General features: G+C 45.5%; 1 protein-coding gene across 7 annotated transcripts in view; it reads left to right on the forward strand.

Annotated features, from left to right (window-relative positions):
- TEAD1 (TEA domain transcription factor 1) overlaps positions 1-24,680 on the forward strand; it is a 152,891-nt gene that overhangs the window by 108,662 nt on the left and 19,549 nt on the right. For 2 of the 7 annotated variants that reach the window (XR_009418594.1, XM_059473915.1), the window contains exons 5-10: positions 2,037-2,099; positions 11,552-11,563; positions 12,764-12,898; positions 13,079-13,125; positions 13,567-13,628; positions 15,628-15,752. Coding sequence is in view for 6 of the 7 variants with exons in the window: in XM_059473915.1 (XP_059329898.1) it covers positions 2,037-2,099; positions 11,552-11,563; positions 12,764-12,898; positions 13,079-13,125; positions 13,567-13,628; positions 15,628-15,752 (444 nt within the window). In the remaining variant the exon portion in view is untranslated. Of the gene's footprint in view, positions 1-2,036; positions 2,100-2,187; positions 2,251-11,551; positions 11,564-12,738; positions 12,899-13,078; positions 13,126-13,566; positions 13,629-15,627; positions 15,753-24,680 lie in introns of all 7 variants that reach the window. The other 5 variants (XM_059473921.1, XM_059473917.1, XM_059473918.1 and 2 more) reach the window with 5 other exon arrangements.

The raw sequence follows: 24,680 nt of genomic DNA on the forward strand, positions 1-24,680 counted from the left end.
AATCAGCAGCCTTGCAGAGAGCACAGTTTGTGTGCAGTTTGTGCAGTGGTTACTCCACAAATGGCAGAGGTCCCTGGCTTTAGGGTCAGGTGTGGGATTCCCCTTGTGGTGTGTGACAAAGGGCAGGCAGAGGCTGGCCCATGGCACGCTGTGCATGTCCTGCAGGGCAGAGGAAGGTGGCACTGGGTCACACAGAGCTGCCAGCACTTGGGTTTGAAGCACTTTGGGTGCTGCTTTGCCCTGGGGGGTGTCCCTTGTCAGCCAGGAGGAAAGCATGTATGCAAGGGATGGGGAAAAGCATCAGAAAGGAGGAGAACTGCAGCACGTGGAAAAGGAGCAAACCAAAGGCTGGCACAGAAACCACAGACTAAAGGCAGAGTCCCCACTTCTGCCCTGCTTTGCCCATGCAAGCTCCAGGAGCTGGAAGTTATGCTGGGATCACAAAGTTGTCTCAGGAGTCAAAATGCAGAGCTTGGGGTTAGATCCTTGGCCAGCATGTACCAAGAAAGCAGGAGGGCTGTGATGTGTGCAGTGTCTGCCTCCATGCTTGTACATCCCTCTGTAGTGAGGCATAAATCACTTTAAACTGACTGCTTACAAAAGTTGGTTTGTGGCTGCTCTGGAGTTTTAACAGAGTGATTAAATGTTAATGATTGTTCTTCTTGTATAATCTTTAACACCACTAATATTCCACTGAAAGCAAAACAAATGAACCTGTGTGAATACTCAGTCAAGGTGTTTGGCTGCAAAATTGCTCAGTAAGCAGCAGTATAATTCTGAATTGCTGCAAGCTGGTTCCTGAGCTGCTTCTCGAAGGTGGCCTTCAGGGACTGTGCTCATTGATGCATTGTGGTTTGCTTCCCTACTAAAATATAGGCTTTTTGATACTATTGTCACACAATAGTCTTACAGAGGAGGAAATCATTGTTTCTCCTTTTCTTTTGCTTTGTTCTTTCCCAGACAGGAATTGTAACTAATGTAGGAAAAATGTGCACCACCTGATATGGTATGTCCGGGGTCAGAGGAGAATCAGAGATTTCCCTTTAGTGGTTTTTGCCATCACTACAGGTTTTAAACCTTCACACAGAAGGATGAAGGATGCTGAGTGCTCCCAAGTGTTGCTGGGCAGCATCATTAAACCCTCAGCAACAGCAGAATGGATTTGAGTATGTCCCTGGGTAAACAGGAATGCAGATTTGGGCCCAGGCCCTTCACAGCACAGGCAGCAACATCTGACCAGTAACTGGTGTAGGGTAGGACTGGGTTTGCACAAATTTCTGAGCAACACAGCCATGGGCCAAGCCTGGGCATCACTCAAGCTGATGTCAAGTTGCTGGTCCCCAGTTACACAAATGTTTTGTGGGCAGACTTGATGCTGAGATTACCAAGGAAACCAGCAGGGGTTCAGGGACCTGTGTTGTGCCAGTATTTTGTCATTTGTGCCAGAATTTAAAATGTTTCAGTGGGCTCAAAATGCAGCCTGAATCTCCTCACTGGAGCTGCAGAGCACAATAAATAATGGATAAAATTTCTTAGTGCCAAGTTACATCTCAAGCCTAGTGGTCAGAGTGGGCTTCTGCATCCCCAGCAATGGGGTGGAAATCCTATGGGCTCCCCACATGAGAGCTCAGGGCCTGGGCATGGATGGGATCAGTACCAAAGCACATGGGCTGCTGCGTCCAGCTGTGAGCTATGTCTTCTGTCTTGTAGCTGAATGCACAACCTGGTGGGTTACATTTCTTTTTTTTCCTTTCTCTTTTTTTTTTTTTAATTTCCTTAATCAAGTCACTGCACTGACTTGACCTGTATTGTTAAGCCTTGGTGCTAAGAGCTTGGTATCTGGCTGGGAATGTGGTATCTTTAACAGCAGAGCTTACTGAAGGTGCAAATAACTTCCTCCCCTCAGAAAAGTTTCTTTTTTTTTTTTCTTTTTTTTTTTTAAAGAAAAAAATAGACATTTAAAATTTGATTTGCTTTTTTGTTTTTCTTTTGTTTGTTGTTTTTTTTTTCCCCCCCTATAAACCTGAACAATGTAGGTGTCTAGTCACATACAGGTCTTAGCAAGAAAGAAAGTTCGAGAAATTCAAGCCGCCATTAAGGTACGTTTGGCTTGCCCAGTTGTAGGGGGCTTTTCATCTCCATGGTTACAGGCTTTTCCTTTGTTTCCTCCCTTCCCCTACCCTGCAGGTGTCTAGTCACATTCAGGTTCTTGCCAGAAGGAAATCTCGTGATTTTCATTCCAAGCTGAAGGTATGCGCTTTTCTGCTTTTGGGCTTGTGGTTGCTATGCCTGTCCCTCCTCCTCCTCCCGCGGTGATGGGCGAGCTGGGGCTGCTGTGCGTAACCTCCTTCTCCTGCTTGTGGGAGCTCTCTGTGTCTCTTTGTGTTTAACCCCCGGGTTCTGCACTAGCATCCACATTAAAAACGTTGTTTTAACACTGTCCAAATGCCGAGTGAACTCCTCTTTGTAACAGCTCAGCACCTAAACCTCATTTTTAACCCCTTAGTCCCTTTTTTTGTTTTGCTTTTTAACGGTCCTAGCAGTGTATTTAAGTACACAGGAGTTTTGCATAGCTGTGTAGATGCTTTTTAGCTTTTTTTTTTTTTTTTTTTTTTGCTTTTTCCAGAGGAGTAATTGGGGTAATTGTTTTCCATTCCCAAATGTTTTTTGTCTGTGCTTCTGAACTGATATCAGGAATACTTAAACCAGATCATTTATTCCAAGTGCCAGAGAGCACAGCTTATCCAGATTGCTCTATGGTGTTTCTAGACTACAAACTAGTATCACCTCAAGTTACACACTATTTACAAGATTCCCTGAAATTTAATTTTTTTTTAAAGTAAATTATTGACATTTAATCTTTGGAAAGCCTCAGTCAGTCCTGTTCAGGGAATATTAAGTATGTTTGCTTAATCTGACATGATGAATTGTACATGTCCCCGTTTTCTCTGCCTTCCATAAAATATATTCTAAGGCTGAAAAGAACCTCTTGGAAATGCTTAATAGGGGTTTCTTGGATTGCTTGTTTTTTCAAGTTTTTCAGCAGAGATCTTGAGATTTTTTTGGGTTTTCTTCCCACACCATTTAAAACTGGAAGAGGGAGTTTTGCAGTTTTTTTGCTGTCAATTTTTTTAAATAAAAAGTGAAAGAGCTTATAAATCTCTTACTTCCCTCCCTTTTTTTTTTTTTTTTTCTCCTTTTAATGTGAGTGGATTTTTTTTTTTTCTTCACCCAGATATGAGAACAAATCACATTTTTGTTCTGGCTGGAAAGCAGAACGTTTCGGGCTGAGCTTTCCAGGCCCTGAGCGGTGAGCGCTGCGGATGCTCACCCCCATCCTGGAAGTGCAGAGTAGGAATAACAGCCTGCCTTTGTAACAGGCCTCCCTGACAGAAGCACTGGGTTTTTCATGGGCAGCATGCTGGCAAGCTTGTCTGGCTGTTGGTGGCTGGCTTTTTAGCTGCACTGGCTGAGCAGTTGGGTTTCGTAAAGAACGACTAAGACAACTTAAACGTACTGCTTCTTAACCCAGGGTGCAATAATACAGAGATATGTAGCATTTTAAGCTCAAATTGTCAAGCCTTGATGCCTAAAATTAAGTATGTAAGTAGGTGGCCCTACTTTCAGAGGTGCTCAGCACCAGCAGCTCCTGGAGTTTTAGAGGACTGGCGAGAGCTCAGGGCTGCAAAAATCAGGAAGCCCACGTAGGTACCAAATACAGGCCTAGGAGTCAAACACAATTATTGGATTTACTGCTCTAAAATGTTTCCCTTTCTGAATGCCCAAAATACCTTAAAATGTGAAGACACTTACAAAGCATTAAAAAACATTTTAAATACTGCACCTGCTGTAGTTTTATTGAAGCTTTCCAAAGAACAGAGAGGTAGCCAACTCTTAAGAACATTTCATCTAGTCTAGGTGGCATTTTCAGTAAATAGAGATCTGGGAGGAATTTTCATTTTAAGGAGTCGCCTGAAGAAGGGAAGATCTGTTTGGACAACAAGATATTTTGTAAGGGCTTCATACCTGGTTGCCCTTTTCCCACCTGCCCATGGGCTGCTGAGTGGAAAGCGGAGCAGCTGCCCTGTCACTGCTGGGACTGATGGCCTCAGGAAGATCCCCAGCTCCAGGCCCCGGCGCTCTGCAGGGCCATTTGCTTCACCTCTCTGCCACACCACAGTGGGGACAGACTGCACACAGGTGACAGAGCTTTGCTGGCCCCTGTCCTTGCTGACAAAAGCCACTCCAGGCCTCCCTGGCGGGGCTGGTGGGCCCGTGGGTGCTGAGCTGCCTGTCCTAGCTGAGTGTCCATGAGCTCCCTCAGAGCCCTGACACCTCCCCAGATACTCCTGCACAGCCCCAGCCCAGCTGAGGAGTGCCCAGCAAGCGTGAAGGAGCCAGGCCCTCCCCACCTGCCTCTTCTCAGCCTTGCCAGTGCTGGTCCCAGTGAACAGGAGCCATGGCATGGCCACTGTCCCCTGCTCTGGGCCCTCTTGGAGAAGGGACAGCCTCCAACAGGCCTTGTCCTCCCACACGGAAGAGGTGAAACTTTGATGAAGGAAGGTGCCATAAGGGAGCTGCCTTAGGAAGAAGAGAGCTCTCCTTCCCCTTGCCGCCTGCAATTGCTCCCTGGAGGTGGCAGAAGCCGCTGGTTTTGAACCTGAGATGGAACCTCGCTTCTTCAGACATTTTGTTTGTGCTACTGCCCCTTTTGCTTACTATTTCTGTGTTGAACCACCTGCATGGCCCACTGTCACTCAGAATCACCTGGAATCACGGACTATTTAGGATTGAAAGCACCTCTGGAGATCATTTAGCCCAACTCCCCTCTGCCAAAGCAGTTTGCAGAGGACTTCAAAAGCTGCCTGAGAAGGACATCACTGGTGCAAAAGGAAGGCAAGGTGGACACATTCCAGCGCCTCTGAGTGCTCATTGTTTCAACAGGGACCAATTTTGGCAGCAGCCTGAAGAGCCCCATCAATGTCCTTGGAAAGATGATGGGCTCTTGCTGTCCTGGAGTGGGTGCTGTCTGCATTCCCTGGTGAAGGGGTGACCAAGGAGAAGATTAAATGCACAGTTTTTTACAGTTGTGATTTTTTTATGCAAGCATGTACTGACAGGACAAGGAGGAATGGCTTCAAACTGAAAGAGAATAGGTTTACATTAGATGTTAGGAGAAAAAAATTACTGTGAGGGTGGTGAGGCTCTGGAAGAGGTTGCTCAGAGAAGCTGTGGTTGCCTCAGCCCTGGCAGTCTTCAAGGCCGGGCTGGCTGGTGCTTGAAGCCACTGGTCTAGTGGGAGGTGACCTTTTAAAAAAGTCCCACTAGCAGTGGGCTTGGAACTAGATGATTTTTCAGGTCCCTTCCAACCCAAACCACTCTATGATCCTATGCTTCCCACCCAGGCCAACTCACCCTTTTAACAGTGAGCTGCCACTTTTAAATTCTGTGATTGGTGGCATCCAGGGAAGCAGTTACTACTTTAAAAAAAAATCCCCTATGGATCTGGTGTCAGCTTTCTTTTGGGATGTGTCTGATCCAATCTGTCCCATTTGCCCCTGCTCCTGTCCTCTCAGTTTGATAGTGTTTATACAAATAACCCTTTTCCACAAGTAGCTGCTGAGTTTATTTTGTACCAAGAGACCTTACTGTCCTGCCTGGGTCTGAAACCTGCTCTTGGAGAGGAGAGGATTCAGGCAAATCTTCTTGTGTTAATCTTCTGCAAAAATCCAGAAGGATGGAAGGATCTCAGAGCTATCTGCACACATGGCATTGGAAGCTGTCCTGAGAGGCAGCAATCTCACCTGCATGCCATCAACTCTGCTTGGTCCAGCAAAAAGTCCCTTTTCTTCAATGAGAAGTGCCTGCAATCACTGAGGAAGGATGGAAGGATGGATCCTTAGCCTGCAAGGAAGTGAAGTTTCACCCATAAATGCTATTGCTGCTTTTCAAGACCACCAGTAAAGAATGTCCCCCAGCCCTTCCAGGGATGTCACACATTTTAATTCTCTTTGCGGCTTGAAAACACACCTATTTTAGAGATTTTAATCCTAATATACTGAGGTCATTAGAATCTTCCTGAAGTTACAGAAATTCAATCTCATGAAAACGGGAAGAGAGGCGGAGATAAAGTTGTCCTTGGAGACAGATCTGAAAGGCAGCTCCTCTTCATGGAATTTCCTCTCAGGCAGAGGCTGCAGCAGGCAAAGCAGAGGTTTCACACTCCAGTGCTGTGTTTCTGTGTCAAATACACCAGTCCACAGCGTCAGCTCACAGCATTCCCACCTTTGCACTGACAGGGAGCCAAAGTCACCTCTGTCCACTCAGGACAAAAGATGGATTGGAAGTTGTACATAAACAGAGAGTAAAGGTGTTCACAGCAGGATGTGCATCTATCTTAGGCTTTCATATCAGATTTTCTTCATAGTGCAAGATTAATTAGACAGAGACAAAAAATTGACACATTAACATGCCTACAGTTCACATCTATTACATGTTTTTAAATCTATTATTCTACATTCCACATTTAGGGATAAAAAGAAAATATTGTCAATTATAAAATGCTAAAGATAGCTCTATACTTTTTTAAATGAACAATGATAAAAGCCTTGAAAAATTCCCTTTGATGTGAATGGAGTCTTCAGCATTTTGAAATACAATAAGATGGATTAATTGCTACTCATTAGGCAGCAAGTTGGGACAGCTTTGAATGCGCATTCTCTTCTTGGCATTAGCTATTGCCTGGCTGAAATAGCCAGCTTTTGTATTTACTCCTGTCTTCTCTAATAATAAGCAAATTGGAGATCAGGGCTAGAAACACTGAAGTGCTCTCTATCTTTTGTCGGGAACAATTGTATATTGTCATGATTTGTTTATCTTTTTTGAGCTACAGCTAATTATTGTAAAGGTTATTTGAATCAATACGAGATCTGAGCAGAAATAACATCTGCAAAATTGCTTATTAGGAAGCTATTTTATGCTAGTGTTACTGTAACATCCATTTTGTGAACAAATTGTTGTTTCTTATGTCTTTTTTTCTTTCTTACATGAAAAGTTTTGCATTTTAAATACTGGTACAGGTTTTAGGGCTTCTTGAATTAATACTGCTCTGTTGTGCTTACTTTTCCTCATACTGTCTTAGATTTTTTTTTTTTACTGCCAAAGTCATAGATAACATGGTATTCAAAGCCCCATGTATCATTCTAGGATAATAGTTTTTATTTTTTTGTTTAAGAACTTGTTTGAACTGATTGATTGAATTATTCTTCTGTTTATGTTGGATTAAAAGAAAGTCAAGCGCAAATCCTTTTGTGCTTGTTATGTAAAACTCTTGTTTCATGCAGGGCTTTTGTAGATATTAAGATTTATAAATTAATTATACTGGGGAATTATTATTATCTAATTTAACTAGGTATTTTGCATTCCAAAATGAATTGTGAAAAGCAAACCTCAAGGGCCTGATTCATTAAAAGTTGTAGTCTTCTTGCATTATATGCTTAGAGCTTGCATCTTCCAAAAGCAAAGTGTGTGCAACTGCAGCCAGAAGCAGTCAGCTAAACCACGAGGCACATCCTGGTCTCCCCTGCAGAGAAGATATTTTAGGGATTTAGTGGAACTAGACCAGTTTTCCACTGACTGGACTCTAAACCCACCCTGGTAACATTCATTACTCATTATGCACCACAGTGCAGAAGACTTTTACAAGAGGAGGGCAAGGCAGGGTGTGAGTGCAGCCTGTTGCTCACTCCAGTGTCATTCCTGGGCAGCAGCAATCCCATCAATTAGGTAGGGTCAAACCAGGTCAGGGCCAGATGGGACCTATCCAAGGAATACCTTAAGCTCCAGCAGGATTTAATGATCCAGTAGGAGATGCTGTCCCCCCAAGCCTCTGCTGAATCTCAGCACGGGACTGCAGCTTGCTGGGCCAAACTTTTATTTTACTACATCAGTGTAAACCACATTGGGCTGAAAGAAATTATTCCAGCTTTACAAACCAGCACAAGTGACAGCAAAACAAACTCCTTTCTGGACAAGATAGGAAATCAAAATCCTAACTATTTGCAGTCATTAAAAATCCCACAACGTTCCTGTTTTAGAGTAGGGGTGTTAACCCAGTTGTCCTGGCCAAATTCCAACCTGGGTAATTACTGTAATCTGCCTGTGTAAATTACCCCTGCCGTTTTAATTGGATATATTCCTTCTCTTGCTGCCTGAAGTGTGATGTAATACCATTGTGTGTTATTAATCAGTTACCAGCTTTCATCCCAGAAGTGACGGGTAGAGAGCCTCATTCCCTCCTGGTTACGAGTGCTCTCTATTACAGCATGAAAATCCCCAACATACACTTGTTTTTTAAGTGGCAGACAAGCTGATGTTGCAATCTAAATAATCAGTTTTAAAATGTGGCTATCCCATTTATTTTTGAAGACCATGAAGTCTGCTTGATTATGCAAGCACAGGCAGCTTGCAGCTCTCCAAGTGAACCTGGAGCTGAAGGTGCTTTTTTGCCAGTGCAACTCAGGACCTCAAAAGTGTCTGTGTTTGACTTTGAATTTGATTTCTGTAATGTTTTAATGTAAAGTTTCTTTGGGAAAAGCTGATCTTTCCACTGTGCAAAGATTCCTAAGCCTACAAAAGGTGAAACTTCCCGTTGGAGTGTACTGGCCTGATGTACCAGATCAGATTTGTCACCAGTGGGAAACTCTGTGGGAGTTGTTGAAACACCTCAAAACCAGCCCGGTTGCAAGGATTGCCTTTCTGAGCTGTCATTCTAAAGGTTTTTCCCTATCTCTCCACCCTCCTGAAAATGTAATCAGCCAAAGAGGATGAGAGGAATGGCCCCACAAAACACAGATCATTCTAGGGTGAAAAGCAGCAATTGGTAAGAAGGAAGGCGCGTACCATTTTGTGTCACAAAAGAAAAGAATGTTTTCTCCCTCCAAAAATCGCTGTCACTGTCCCTAAAATTCAGGATCAGCAGGTTCACTGTAATGGTGACTAAGAGCTCCCCAGAAGATTTTGAAGGAAGTGTAAATCTTCAGTAATTTTTCTTAGTTCACCTGTTAGGGTGGGATTTGCCTGCTGTAACTGTTGCTGAGTGGCCAGGCTCCCGTTCTAGTCCTTGGATGGCAATAACATTGCAGAAGGTAATGCACTTTAGTTGGTTTCAGTGCCTCACAAGGCAGAAACAAATGCAGCTCCTTCTGGACTGCACTAACACCAGCAGAGAAATAGCCAGAGACTTTGGAGGGATAAAGCAAGGCAAGAAGAACAATTTCATAGACATAACCTACCTCAAGCTTTTACTTTTAAATTCTCCTTTAGTTTAGCTCCATCTGCTAGTGGATCCAGAAGAGTCTGTCCCCTTGGCAAAGCACAGGCACATCCTGATGTGGTGGCACAGGCATGGCTGAGGCAGGCAGGAGGCAGAGCAGGAGGGGAGCCTGCAGTGCCCCAGCAGGTCTGGAGAACAACAAGGTAGGGACAAAAGCAGCTTCACATGGTGTTGGAGATTGCTAGGAGCCAGAAGCACAGTTCTCCTGTGTCATTTATTTTACACACAGGACACAGATCCCCTGAATGTTGTTTTTTGGTAGGATTCAGCAGGCTGTGTGAGACTCTCATGGTTTGGCATTTCCAAGCCAGCTCTGCTTACACAAAAAGGGTGGAACAGAGAAATCTGGTAGGGCTAGATCTCCATATTGCTTCAGGAAATCTCCCTTCCATCTTTTCATGATGGAGGGTCCTTCTTGCTGTGCAAGAGTGTAGAGGGGTCTGGGGAGCTGCATGAACCTCAGGATTCTGCCACTTCTTAGCACCCAGCTAACATCTCTTTAGCCTGCAGACATCCAAAGGCAGCCAGTAAAACATGCCATGCATAAACCTCCTGTGCACACCTTCCCACCTGGGGCAGGCAGGGCTGAGAGCCAGGGCTGAGCTCCAGCTCTTAGCCAGAGAGCTGCTTCCTGTGCTTCTGTTGGAAAGCTGCAAGCTTTGTGAAAGGACTGAGTTGGTCCCTGCACTGAGAGATGGGTCCCTGAGCACAGGTGAGCCCAGGGGTCAGAGCTGCTCAGGCAGCTGAGCACAGGGCTGTCCTGCAGGCTCACACCCTGCAGGGTGCACTGGGAATGATACTGAGCACAGGGAATGGTGCTGGGCACAGGGAATGATGCTGAGCACAGAGAATGTGCTGGGCACAGGGATCACACCCTGCAGGATGCACAGGGAATGGTGCTGGGCACAGGGCTGTCCTGCAGGGAGCACAGGGAATGGTGCTGGGCACAGGGCTGTCCTGCAGGATGCACAGGGAATGTGCTGGGCACAGGGAATGTGCTGGGCACAGGGCTCACACCCTGCAGGATGCACAGGGAATGGTGCTGAGCACAGGGCTGTCCTGCAGGGAGCACAGGGAATGGTGCTGGGCACAGGGAATGATGCTGAGCACAGGGAATGATGCTGAGCACAGGGAATGGTGCTGGGCACAGGGCTCACACCCTGCAGGATGCACAGGGAATGGTGCTGAGCACAGGGCTGTCCTGCAGGGAGCACAGGGAATGGTGCTGGGCACAGGGAATGGTGCTGAGCACAGGGAATGATGCTGAGCACAGGGAATGGTGCTGGGCACAGGGCTGTCCTGCAGGGAGCACAGGGAATGATGCTGGGCACAGGGAATGTGCTGGGCACAGGGCTCACACCCTGCAGGGTGCACAGGGAATGATGCTGAGCACAGGGAATGGTGCTGGGCACAGGGCTCACACCCTGCAGGGAGCACAGGGAATGATGCTGGGCATAGGGAATGTGCTGGGCACAGGGCTCACACCCTGCAGGGTGCACAGGGAATGATGCTGGGCACAGGGAATGTGCTGGGCACAGGGCTCACACCCTGCAGGGAGCACAGGGAATGATGCTGGGCACAGGGAATGATGCTGGGCACAGGGAATGGTGCTGGGCACAGGGCTGTCCTGCAGGGAGCACAGGGAATGGTGCTGGGCACAGGGAATGTGCTGGGCACAGGGCTCACACCCTGCAGGGTGCACAGGGAATGATGCTGGGCACAGGGAATGGTGCTGGGCACAGGGCTGTCCTGCAGGGAGCACAGGGAATGGTGCTGAGCACAGGGGATGGTGCTGAGCACAGGGAATGTGCTGGGCACAGGGCTCACACCCTGCAGGATGCACAGGAAATGATGCTGGAGCAGCTCCTGCCCTGCTCCACCTGCTGCTCTCCAGACTGTGTCCCACAGGGGCTCCTTGCACAGCTCAGGGAAACACACTCAGCAACAATCCCTCTCCTCCAGTATCCACAGCTTTCACACAGGCAGCTGGGAGTTGTTTCTCCCCAGGGCTTTGCTGTTTTTTTTTTTTCTTTTTAAACCATTTTTCCCCCCTTTTAATGAATCAGACCCTGGGTGAAAATAATGCATTTGTTTAAAGCTGATATTTAATGTTGAGCAAACTGCTCTTCCTTTGTCTCTTACTATTTTGTTCATATTTTGCTAAGAGTCTGCTATTCTACACAAGCATTTTAATAAACTGTTTGTTGTTGTATCCAGGTAACAAGCATGGTAAGTATTTTGACTAAACCAAGTATTATGTACCTTAGCTGTGCTTGGCAGAATTTTTTGGCTAGCTTTTCCTGTACTTTCAGCCTGTGCTGTTTCTAAAGGAGCTATTCAAAGGAAGAAACTGCTCACCTATAGTACTACTACATACAAGCTTTGGAGGGAGCATATGTGCAAAGTCATATATCGTACATAAGAGCATGCATCTCTTGCCAGCATGCTTGCTACTTTGCTTGTAAAATAAAAGCAGAAAAAAAAAAAAACCAACCCAAAACATCCTTGCCTAATACTGCTTGTGTTCCTTCATTCCAAGTGACACACCTAAATATTGGTGGTTATTAATCCAGTACTTCTGGATGAGGAACCCTGCTGTACCAGGCGTAGCGGTCTGTTGTTTGCTCATCTCCCCTGAGCTAAGGCATCCCCCTGGTTAACTCTGTTGCATTAAGAGGCCGTCCCTTTCTGTCCTGTGACGATCCCTGACTGGCAGTGGCTGGACTCCAAGTGCTGCTCTAACACAAGTAGCTGATAACAGCCCACCTTTTCCTAAACTCCTTCCTGTGTGCTGCAAAAGAGCAGGAATTTTATGGCTGGTAGCTCTCTGTGGCAACACTGTAAATCAGTAAAACACCACAACTCAACATTTAAGATGTCATTTACATGTTTGTGACCTAACTTTGGAAATGCTTGTTGTAAAGCTGAATCCAAAATGTCCCTAAGCATGAAGAAAGCTGTCCCTGTTTGCGAGTCAGCCGCAGTTCTGTGTTCTCCTTTTACAGGACAATACAAAAGGCAGACTTCTCTTAGATGGAAATGACAGAGCTCAAATCTCAGTGCTCCCTGTCCTGCAGGCAGAGCTGAGCCTCAGGAGCACGCCCTGCTTAGCCCAGCCTGATTTAAAATCAGAATTTGCCCAGATAAACAACTGGGCAGTAGTTTGCTGTGCCAGAGCTTCCTGTGTGTTGGCAGAGCAGACTGTGAGAATTCAGGTCTACCCTGCATGTCTGAGAGGAGGTTTTGCCTTGAGGTAGTTTGAGTGTTAGCCTCCGTGCTGTATTTTTTTTTTTTTTCCTGCATGGTTTGCTATTTTTGCATTTTCTGTGTGGCTTTTTAAGTTTTTAGTTTCGTGCTTGTAGCTGCAGTTATTTAATGCCATTTGTTGTGCCAAACGTTTTAAGACTCCGTGTAATTGTCATATTAAAGGATCAGACAGCAAAGGACAAAGCACTCCAGCACATGGCAGCAATGTCATCAGCTCAGATAGTCTCAGCTACTGCTATTCACAACAAGCTGGGCCTGCCAGGAATTCCCCGTCCTACATTTCCTGGGGCACCTGGGGTAAGTCCCAAAAAAATCCCTGTATTCCCTAACAATGTTCAGTAGAACACTAAGATGGAATGAGTGGATTAATGCTTTGACTTGAGTTTGCAAAAGAAATCGTGCTTGTTCAAAAATACCCCAAGTCCTTCCAACAAAGAGAACAACTGTGGCCCTGTTTGTTTGTTTTTCCTCTTTCAGTTTTGGCCCGGCATGATCCAAACGGGGCAGCCTGGATCCTCGCAAGAGTAAGTCTGAAAATTCCAAAGTGCTTTTTCTCTGTGCAGTGTGAAGGGTGGCTTGTGCACTCTGGGAGATCAGCAAAGCAAGAACTTGCAAATTTTTCCAAAAAGGAGGTGAAGACAGTTTCAGGGAAAGAAAGAGCCTTTATAGGGATGTGGACTCACTTTCAAAAAGTTATAAGGGATCCCAAACCTCAAAACTGAGGCTGAATGCCAGATGGGCACCCTCCTTTGTGTCCTCTGGGAGTCCCAGCAGTGCCCACCCCTGGCTGTAATTCTCACCCCCTCTATTCCCTCTGTGCTGTCTGTCTGTTAAATGTGCTCTGCAAGGAAGAGATATGTTTGTGGGTAAGGTCATCAGGCACCTATTCTCCTATACTGTGTGTCTCTGATGGAATTTCCTGTGGGTGGCACAGTGTGTGATTTTTGTGCATCTCTTTTTTGCAGTGTCAAGCCATTCGTTCAGCAGGCCTATCCTATACAGCCATCAGTCACAGCTCCCATCTCAGGTAATCCTCCCTTTTATCCTCTGCCTTAAAAATACTTGAATTTTGTACTGAATGTGATTTATTAACTTCTGCCCTGGGCAGAGCCACTGCTCAGGATCTCATGTGTCCTCCAGCCAAAGGAAGCATCAATCCCAGTGTCCTATTATTATATATATATATATATATATATATATATATATATATATAGTGTCCTATATTATATCTTAGGGGAAATCATTGTGTTTGGGCTTTTTTTTAGGTAGGAAGCACTAATGCATATGCAAGGAGTTGTGATGTGTGATTTCCAGTCAGCGCTCTGTATTGTAGGAATTATTGTAAAAAATGGGTAATAGGATGAATGTTTCCTTTAGAATAGCTCTGTAACAAGAATACACCTTAATTTATTTTAAACTGAGCCTAAAACCCCTCCCAATATCATATACACTTAGCCATAAGTGTAAAACTTCTCTATGTATCAGGTTGTTTATAACTCATCCCCTCCTGGAGGTCCTGCTTTGCCTGGTACCACTTTGATAAGTACCTAATTTTATTCTGAATTTCATTGCTCAAATTGATCAAGCCTTTCCCATGGCTACTTCCCTGCTACTTTTCCCAGGTTCTTTCCATGCCTGACTTCATGAAAGCTCATTATTTCTTTGCAGATGATTTCTCATGTTATGTCTCCCTTGCCGAATGACCCCAATGCTTCTGACTCTGTGTAGCAAGTTTTTGACTCTTACCCAATTCTTTATGATTTTCTAACTTGCTGCTATTTAATGCTTTGAACTAAAGCTATTTTTCTGCATTCATGAGAATGCTCTTTTCTTGACATCCCTAATTTATAACATTATTTTCTAAGACAGGTATTTTCTATTGTCTTCATTTAGCCATCCATGTTTTCTCTCAGAATTAGGAGCATCAGTATTTCTAAATCAAACAAAATTTGTGCATGAGTTTTTGCTCCATTAGAATTCCTGTTCATGTCTAGCCAGTGACTTTTGTAATTCCCTGTTTTGCACAAGCCTCACACCTTCATTGCCTGAATTTGAGGGTTGGGGTCAGGTACCACATTCCCTTTATGGGATATGTTCACACACTGCCTCTGACCTCTCCCCGCTTCTCAGCCTAGTCCAGGATAATCTTTATTCTCATACTTTTGGTGCCTCTCCCCTGCCTTTCTTGTGCCTGTGTGTCTCCAAGATGAGTTTTGCCTGTGAGCTGCTGCCTTTTCCTCTTCCTTTACAGTTTTCTGTCCTTCTTGTCCAATTTTCTACAATGAGGACCAAGAGAGAGCAATTATTCCTTCTCTTGAGGTGAATTAGAGAGGGTGGTTAACATCCCTTCTCTATCTAGATCATGTCATTCTCTCTTTATTATCAATTTGAAACAGTTTTTTTCTTTTTAGGGTATGATTCAGCTCTCTACAGTAATTATTTATTATTAGCTGTATCATAATGATGCCTAAAAGCTCCAAAAGAAGTCAAGACCCAATGTGCAAATACGTAGTAAGAGACAGTCCCTGCCTTGGAGAGCTTGTGCTCTAAATAGGAGAGGGGAATTGAGAGTGGCAGCAGAAACAGGCAAAAAGAGGGGTGATTTACCTGTACCATGTGGCACATTAGGAGCCAGAAATGGAGTTGGTTCTCTTGCCTCCCAAGGCAGGAATGTCTCCTGTGAGCCTTCCAAGGAAGGATGCAGCTGTAGGTCCAGGTGAAGTCTCTATAAATCTCTGTAATCTAATATATAATTTAAACAAAAATTCTACAGTGAGTTACAGCCCCAAGGAAGCAAAGTAGTAGTAGTAGTTTTCTTTCTGCCACTATTAGATTGCTGGGCTGCCACCTCTTTTTCTACACATTACCCTGAGTTTTTCCAATTTTAACTCATCCTGAATTAATTACTTGCTAAAATTAATATAAATATCCAAGGGCCCCATGCATAATTCCCAATTATTTTTAATTGAGCAGATATGAGCTGAGGAAGTGTCAGCTTCCTGATGCAGATGTTTCCTGTGTTGCAGGCTTTGAGCCCACATCAGCTCCAGCGCCCTCCGTGCCTGCGTGGCAGGGCCGGTCCATCGGTACGACCAAGCTCAGGCTGGTGGAGTTTTCAGCTTTCCTTGAGCAGCAGAGGGACCCTGAATCAGTGAGTATTTATTGCCCTTGTGTCCACTGATCCTCAGCTTTGCTCCTCTACTCCTGATCTCCAGCTTTTCTCCTTTGCTCCCCACCCTCTGGGCACGCCTTCCATCATGTCTGGTGGAATACTCCTGTATCTCTGTGCTCACTGCTGCTCTGTGCAGTATTCCTCTCACCCCAGGACTGTGTTTTCCTCTCTTGCCCTCCTTTTCCCCATTTGCAGCAGCCAGGGCCCTCTGTGAAAGCAGGCAGGGTTTGCTCTGGCGCCTGTCTCGCTGCTGACCTAGTTTAGCAGGTGTACCAAATTGCATTGTGTTCTTGGCAAGAATTCAGTGCTTGAACTCTAAGTTAAAGCCTAATCTGTTTCCTAACCAAAACAAAATTAAGGACTTGCCCAGAAAGCATGCATATTGCATTTTTTTTTTTTTAATGAAGTTTTAAATTTTCTTTTAATTTTTAGTCTGTATACTGTAGGGTATATTAAGGGTAGTTTCTGAAGTTGGCTGTAATGTGTCATTACTCCAGTAAGCCTTGAACCTTGACATTAATCCACATATATTTACCAAGAGCTAGGTAGCCTAGCACTGATTCTACTGCATTGCAAATAAATGGAAAGAACTTCTTTCAGCTGGAACCTGAGAAGTTTTTCAAGATAATTTCTGAAAAACAAATACTGTCCTGAATGGGTGATATGGACAGGCCATTTTTGTTCAGATTCCTGGCAAAATACAGTAGCCTGGAGAAGAGAGAAGCTAACATTTTGCTTTTATAATCCAGCACTGGAAACCATAGCATTAATGGGCTCTGGTGTTATCCAAGGAGTGTTTACCCTGCGCTGTGGGGATTGGAGACATAGCCCAGAAACCTTACAACAGAGGAATGCTGCTGGCAGGGCCAGATCCCTGTGAAAACACACCCTGTCTCAGCTGTCCATGCACCCACCACGTGGCAGGGTGCTGCTTTGCTGAGTGGCAGCTTTGCCAGCCTGCGTGGGCTTTGAGGGCAGCAAATGTTTGGCAGCAGGTACAGTTCTCTCAGTGCTCACCTGAATTTCCAGGGTTTCCCTGGAATCCCTTTGCCTTCCCATGGTCTCATGGCAGCCCTGCCTCTGGTGGGCTTCACCTCAGAGTGCTCCAGGCCCCTCTGGAGCACCCCCTCCACCCCAGCCCTGAGTCCCTCTGGGCAGAGGTTTGGATTTCTGGGTACCACATCCAGGTCTCCCCAGCAGTCACCCTTATCCATGCACGGATTCCCCAGCTCTTGCTGACCCCATGGAACGTGTCCTGCTGATTTCTGGGCTCTGCCATCCCCAGCCTGCCCCACACCAGCGTGTGTGTGTGTGTGTGTGTGTGTGTGTGTGTGTGTGTGTGTGTGTGTGCGCTCCAGGTTACTGGGAAAACACGATGTGGCCACGTGATGCTCAGCCTTGCTGTCTGTGTGTGAATGAAATCTTCCTTCTGTGCAGTCTCATTGGCTGTTTTGCCACAGTTATCCCTTTTCTGGAGGTTTCTATAACATAAATCCATATACAAAGCTCCTGTGCTGATGTGGTGGGGTGCCTCTGTATCTGGGTGTTTGTGTCAGAGGGAGCAAACAGGGCTGGGCAGCTGAGACAGTGGAGGTGTGAACAGAAGCATGGTTACCCAGGATGGCCCCACAAGCACTGTGAAGCCTTCTTTGGAGCAAACTGATATTATTTGAAATTCCTGAGGGTGCAGAGGCCCACTGGGTCTTGTCCCAGCTTGCAAGAAGCCTGCTGAGAAACGCATCCTTCAAATGCATTTATGCAGGAGGGTTTACAGGACAAGCAGGAGCATCAAACTACCCAGACTTGTTTTAAAAAAAGCAGTTACTTGTGTGCTGTAACACTGTAAAAATGAGACTCTAGGCAAAGTCAATTCCCAGTTTAGCTCATCAAGGTGGGGCAGGGCTCTGCATGGGGACAGCCTGCAGCATCCATGGGCACCCAAAGGATGAGCCCCTGTGGCACTGAGTGAGCATCACTGCCTGGGAAAGGGCAGTCAGCAGCAGGAGAAGGGTTCCTTACACTGAATTCAGTAAATGTGGTTATTTGGCATTGAAAGGGCATTGGGAAGAGCCCCCAGAGCAGTGTGGGCAGCTCCCAGGGTGCTTGCTGGAGAGGCTCTGGTGTGCAGGGGCAGCTCTGTGCTGCTGCCAGCCTGCCCTGTCTCCAGTGCTCAGAGCTCTCCAACAAGCACCAAGAGCTCTCCTTGGAGGTGAGAGCAACCCCAGCCTCCTGTGGTGCCACTGCAGAAATGTGAATTCCTCCTGCAGCTTTACACACCTTTCTTTGTGGGGCTGTTTTACTGCAGGTACAGTTTGCACAGCAGAGGAAAAATGGGGGTTTATTACTTTTCACGTGGAATCAGCGAGGCAGGTGACCTGAGTGTGTTTCCACATTGTGCTCATGAAGTCCTGCAGGCATGTGCTGTGATTGCAGCATCTCCTTTGTGCCTCTGCTGGCCTCAGAAATGAATGTGTTTGTGTGCTGCTACAGGAGACATGTGAGGGAGTTCTCCTCTATCTTCTGAAAAAGGACACTTAGAGATTCATTGCATTGCTGACTTCTCACAGAAAATTACATAAATTAGCATCTTCATCAAATGTGCTTCCAACATTTCATTAAACAAAGGTGACCCTTCCTCCCTCTCTCCCCCAACCCAAAATCAGGCCAGAAAGCCTCATAGCGCTAGAGGCAAATAGACCAATTCCACCTCAAACTGTAGCCTGGAAGTTTATTGAACTTCTATTGTTCATTTTATTTGGTTTATTGGGATCAGGACTTGATCCTGGCAGACCCCTTGCAGTCCCTATTCCTGGCCAGAAATGAGAAATTTGGGTTTGTCAGCTGTGGTGCCTCCCACAGCCTGCACTGGGGCTGTGCATGGGCACGAAGGTCCAACCACAGGGAATAATTCCTGGTGGGAGTGGGGCCTGCAGCATTTCTGTGGCTCTTCCAATGGCAAATGCTGTTTAAAAGCTTTCTAATAAGCTCAATGCCAGGCACTTTCAGAGGTTAGTTTAGATTGGGCATTCTGAAGGGTTGGAAATGAGCTCCATAGAGTCCTCTCACTTGTGGACAGCTGTTGATCTGTTCATCTTTTTCCTTGTTTAGACACAAAATTATTCCATTTGCAAAAGAGAAAAATATAGAAAGGAAACAATAAGGAACCCTCACTGTAACTCTGCATGGCAGAAGATAGTCTGGGAAACACAAGATGGCAAAATATTGGAACACTGACTCTGCAGTGAGGATGGGTAAAATTGCTCCACCTTTTCCATGAAAATCAATGCTGTTTACAAATGTCAAGCTGTATTTTGTTTTTGTGGCATTTTGTGCTTAAGTACAATTCCTAAATGGTGCATAGGAGTTTCCCTTGCAGGCCCAAGCAGCAGCATTTCAGCCACCTTTGATTATTCCCTGTCCTGTATAACTCTGTTCTCAGCAGATGGAGCAGTTTTTGTGCCCATCTGTTGCTTCCAAGACAGGTTTTCCTTAATGGGGGCTTTCCATTTTTATTCCAGTGGTTCTGTGAAAGTTCAGGACAAATGCTTAAACCTAGCAATCCCATGTTTCCTAACAAATATAAACTGAGCATGCAGGCAAGTTAGAAAGGATCTAAGCAACTGACTGCTACACAAGTAGATATAAAATTCAAAGACTATAACTGAAATAAAAAAAATTCAAAATCTTTATATCTATATATATATACATATGCACACATAGTCAAGCTTGATTTTCAATCAGAGAAAAAAGCCCTATCACTACCCAACAAAAAAAGCCCTTTCTTTATTTTTGAGGCTTCTTGCTCTTGCTGTCACATTTATTTAAATTGTGAGCACTTCAGACAACTTTATATTTAAAATATCTATATAGGGCTATACAGAACATGGCTGATGGACATTTTCAGTATAAGTCCACCCATCCAAACTGTCAGATTGTGTTAGGTCCAAATTTCAAAATGTATTTTAAAAAGTGGTGAAGAAATAAAACATTCTTTATGTTTTAATTCAGATTTTATTGTTGTTGTAAAAAGACTTTGTGAGCCCGGGGAGAATTGTGCCTGAGAACCAGAAAGGGAAAGCAATTGCTCAAGGGCCATAAAAACAGCCTGCCATCATTAGCCAAATGCAGTAAAACTCACCAAAGTTAATCAAACCACCTAAGTGATGAAAAATAAATGAGATCTTTTCAAAAGAAGCCCTCCATCCTTGAACAATATCCATTGTTGCAAGGATTGTTTATCCTTTCTGTACTCCCTATGAACAGTAGAAAAAGCAGTCCAGCATTTCAGTCACAAGGAAGTCCTTGGTTTAGTGTCTTTGTGATGTGAAAGGACAAGAAAGCAAACTCACATTAGGATGAATGTCTCAGAGCTGCAGACTCTGCATTGGAGGTCATTTTAATCTGGAATCAGAAAGTTTTGCTGAGCACAAGGCTCATTTATTTTGCCATGCTGGAGAGCTGCTGGTTGGCCGTAGGATGCAAGTGTTCATCTCTGTGAAATGCTCATTTTTGGGTCTCCATAGCTAGAAGTCCCAAGAAAGCACTTTGAAGAGGTCCAGTGTTGACACATGGCGCAGTTGTGAAGCTGTGGCATGGCAGGAGATTTCCCATCCAGCAGGATTCCTGGGGCACCCCATGGATGCCTGTTGGAATGCCAGGGCAGCCTCCCCAGCCCGGCTGTGGCAGGACATGGGCTCTCCAGGGAGGGTCCTGGGGCCAGGGCGGGGTCAGGGGTGCTGGGAGCCCAGCACCATTCATCCCCAAAGCCCTCAGCTGGAAAGGCTGCTGGCACCTGGCTCTGCTCTCCCTGCTGCCTCCAAGGGCCTCTCCTCCTTTCCAGGGAGATCTCCCAGCAAAACTGGAACTGCAGGGGACACGTGGGGTGGGCTGTGGCTGTGAATTCCCCACTCTGCCTGCCCCCAGCAGCTGTCCTGGCTCGCCCCAAGGGCTTTGCAGCTGCCTGTGCCTCTGCCCTGCATGTCCCCAACTCGTCCTACAGCTTCCCCTGCACCCACCCCTAAACTGGCTCCCACCAGTTGGGCAATATCCCCTGCTCTGCTCGGCTCTGCTCTGCTCTGCAGAGAGCAGATAATGACATGCTCACGTGCTCATTTGTTCCTCTGCTGCATTCAGGGGAGATGTAGATGGCCCTTCTCTGATAAGCAACTATTCAGTAGTTTGTTTTCTTCTGCTGTTGAAATGCGTGGCCCCGTGCCCTGCTCGCTGTGCACTGTCTAACCTCCCTTCCAAATGGAATTAATAATTCCCTCCATTTGCATTTCACAGATGTGCTAGTGCAGTCTTTTTGGATGAAGGAGCATTATTACTCACAATTGACAAACCAAGAAGTTCAGGTGCAAAAGAATGAATGGGCCACTGATTTTGAGGGTCCCCTTTGATTTGTCATGAGCTTGATTTTGCAGAATACTTAACATTATTGAGAACTTCCTATAGTCAGGCATAATTTTCCCATCTGAGCACTCAGCACTTCTGGAACTGGGGCTGCAGGGTCTTAAATCAGGCAGGCCAGAGCTGAAAGATTCATCTTCCATGTTGCAGAAAAGCTGATGGAAACATTGTGTAAGCACCTTGCCCAATTACAGTCCCAATTTCACACTGGGAAGTGCTGGGCAACATTGAGGTGTCAGGGAACTGCCTTCCCTCATCACCTACCTCTCCACTTCTGCAACCATAAAGTCACCCCAAACCCTCTTTTACTTCACATTTCTGATTCAATCCCTGAGCAGGTCCAGGCAGGAGTCTGAATGCAGGGAGGTGCATGAAAAACCAGGTTGCCCATGCAGCTGTGTGGTAGCATACATCACAGAAAGTTCAGTTAACATTTCACAGGAATGTGTTAAAAACCTTAACAACAGAACTTGGTACAAACTCCAGTTACAGCATTAAAATGTCATGTTTATAACTCCCAATCTGCTTCAGTGGAGGACAACAGCAGCAGGAATTAAATATTCAGTTACTAGTGTGTTTTGGTAGAAATAAGAAAACTTGTTGGCAGACCAAGTGATTTTCTTACATCAGCAGGAAATTAAAGCATTTCAGATTTATGAGATACAGCAGCAGAGCAGAGGCTGGGCAGGGTTTGGGTTAGAGCTGCACACAGGCTGCTGATACCCCAGTGCCTGGCTCCCCCCAGGAGCACAGTCCCTGCCAGGGCAGGTGTGCCAGTGGGATTTGGAAGCATTAAAGCACCCTTGCACTCAGCTGCTGTGCCCATGAGCAAGGTCATCCCCACAGAACCAGCTGCCCCCTGCCTTCCTCCCTGCTCAGCATCTACATCACCCTGTGCATGGGGAGCCATTCACCCCCCCATGTGCTGATCTGTGTGCTTGTGCCAGGATATAAGGGCAAAACTGGTGAGGAGCTTTTGCAAGTACACGTGCTGGCTGATAGAGCAGGTGTAGGTGGTTTGTCTTTGTTCTGCACCAGCTTAAATGCTTGCATCCCCTGCCATTGGCAATTTGTCTTGGTTCTTTTAAATTCCTAAGTGGATTATAATTTTTCTCGTGGTGAAATTTGACAACAGTCATATTTCATGGCTTTACTGCATTCTTTGGATAGTTGGAATTTTTCTAAGGGAAGGAGCTCAGCTTTAAGAGGCGGCCATCTCCAGGGCATGTCGTGTAATGCAGACACAGGAGACAGAGCTGCAAATGTTCTTCCTATTCTTGTGTACTTAGAAAATATAGGATTTGACTTGTGCTGGTTTATGGCATCTAAAGCACATTATTGCCCCTATGCCAGATGCAAATCCTTTAAATGCTTCGGTGTGAGTAAATTCCTCAGCAACTAATGCACTTCAATGACTCTGGAATACTCAGTCTAAATCAACAGTGAATTATCAATATAACGAGGATGTTTTTAAGCTTTTCAGACACTAGTGGGCTCAAAAATATAGGCAGAAAACTTTGCTCCTTTGCCTTTATCCATGCCTCAGTTGCTGTCGTGTTTGTCTAAAAGCGATAGGGATCATTTCAGTACCCATTTACCCTGCTCCAGTACTGCATTATCATTTGTTAGTTTGCAGAAATATGCCGTGTCTAATTAGCTTAGTAATGATTGTACTTAGCATAGGAATTGCAGCAACATAAGGAGAAAATAATCACACATTGCAATATCAAAATAAACATTTCTGTCCTAAGAATGTTGTCAGGTGATGTCATACCATCTGTCCTACTGTACCCGCTCAGAAATTTTGCTGCAGCAGCATCTGGTGCTTTGGCGAGCTCTGCAGACAACTGTGGCAGCTTTGCAGCTGCCTCCAACTCTGTTTTTATATTTAAAGAGTATTAAGACTTCATGCTCCATGCCCCTATAAATGTGTTTGCTTTTACTGAAGTTTGGATCCTGAGCAATTTGTATATTTGCCTGGCTTGCAGAATAAGGCACAGTGTGTGAATTGTCTTGGGGGTTTGCAGTGGCCAAACGGTAAAATGCAGCTCTCCCTTCCCCCTTGCCTCCCCAGCCATCTTTGGGCTGGGAGAGAGACACCCTTTTGGGGAGGAGGACAATTTACAGGAGAATCTGAGCCCTTGATTCTGTTTCCATAAAAATGTGGTTATTTATACAACCTGGAACAACTCCAGCAGAGAAGACTGAGAGGAAACAATCCCCAGGGTTTTTTTGCTTGTGGAAATGCCTTAATGAGATGTTATGTTTTCCTTTTTCCTTCTACAAAATTTAGAAAGAAATACAACCCTGCGAGAAAACACAGGCTGTATCTCGTTTTTGGCCCCATACCCAGATGAGTGTTCTCTGGTTCTAAATTCAGATTGCACTGTGCTAGATGATTTTTAATAGATTTCAATTTCATTTCCTAAGTGCAGAAATCCAGCCAGTCCATTTCCTTTTCCCCAGAGTTTTGGACATCTGCTAGGGAAGACTTTGCTCACACCGAAGGAAGGCTCTGAGTGGTTGCCCAATTCATTTAGATTTGTCACTTCAATTTGTTCATTCAGCAGGTACATTGTAAACAAAATAGCTTAAATGAGGTTTGCTTTGGGGCTTTAAATATTTTATTTGTGCCTAGCTTTTGGGAATTGCCCCTTATGTACAGCATCTGTTCAGTGTGACAGGGTTCTCTAGTGTTCATTGACTGCATGTCAGCTTTCCCTTAACTGAGTTAGCAAAATGTTTTGTGATCTGCGTGGGGAAAGCCCCAGTGTTTAAACCTGCCATTCTGGAGCTCCTTCACTCTGCTCCGGTGGCCCTGGGAGGTGCTGACTGACTGCTGGAGGGTCTTTCCTGGTGTTCATCCTTCCAGTTTCGTTTTGGGTGCTGAAAGGTTCTCTTGGGGGAATGGCAGCCCCTAAAAGATCATGTTGTGCTCCTTTGGGGTGGACTTCACTGGGCCAAGGGTGTCCCCCAGGCAGGAGAGGCACTGCCAAGGTGATTGCTGTGGTTATAGTGAGGTGTGATGGGATGAAGTTAAGAAATGGGAAATTGAGGCCAAATGTGTTTTGGCAGGGATGGTCCTCTACAGAGCTGGCTCCTGAGGGAAGGGGGAAAAGTTGGGCTCTTGAATATTACATGGGTTGAAATACACGAGGACAATGTCTGTAGGAACAGCAGTGCAGAGAAACTGGCCTTCTTGTCATCCTGCAGTCAAAAGGAAATTCCCTCCATCTCTTTTTAGTTGAGATAGAGGTTTGCAATGTGCAGGAGCGGGCTCTGTGGCACCAGCAGAAATTCAGGCTCTGAGGACACAGGCCATTAAAACTCACTGTTTAAAGGAGCAAAAATAAACTTTCCTCTTGAGCAATTCATCTTTTTATGCTCAGTGAAGGGCTCTTTATCACCGTGCTGCCGCTGGGCCTTGCAGTGTAAATGACCCCCTTGCAGAGGCTTTGGGGCTTGCAGTGGGGACACAGGGGTTTTTATTGATGTTGA

Source organism: Ammospiza nelsoni, chromosome 6, assembly GCF_027579445.1.
Source record: "Ammospiza nelsoni isolate bAmmNel1 chromosome 6, bAmmNel1.pri, whole genome shotgun sequence".
NCBI classification, from domain to species: domain Eukaryota; kingdom Metazoa; phylum Chordata; class Aves; order Passeriformes; family Passerellidae; genus Ammospiza; species Ammospiza nelsoni.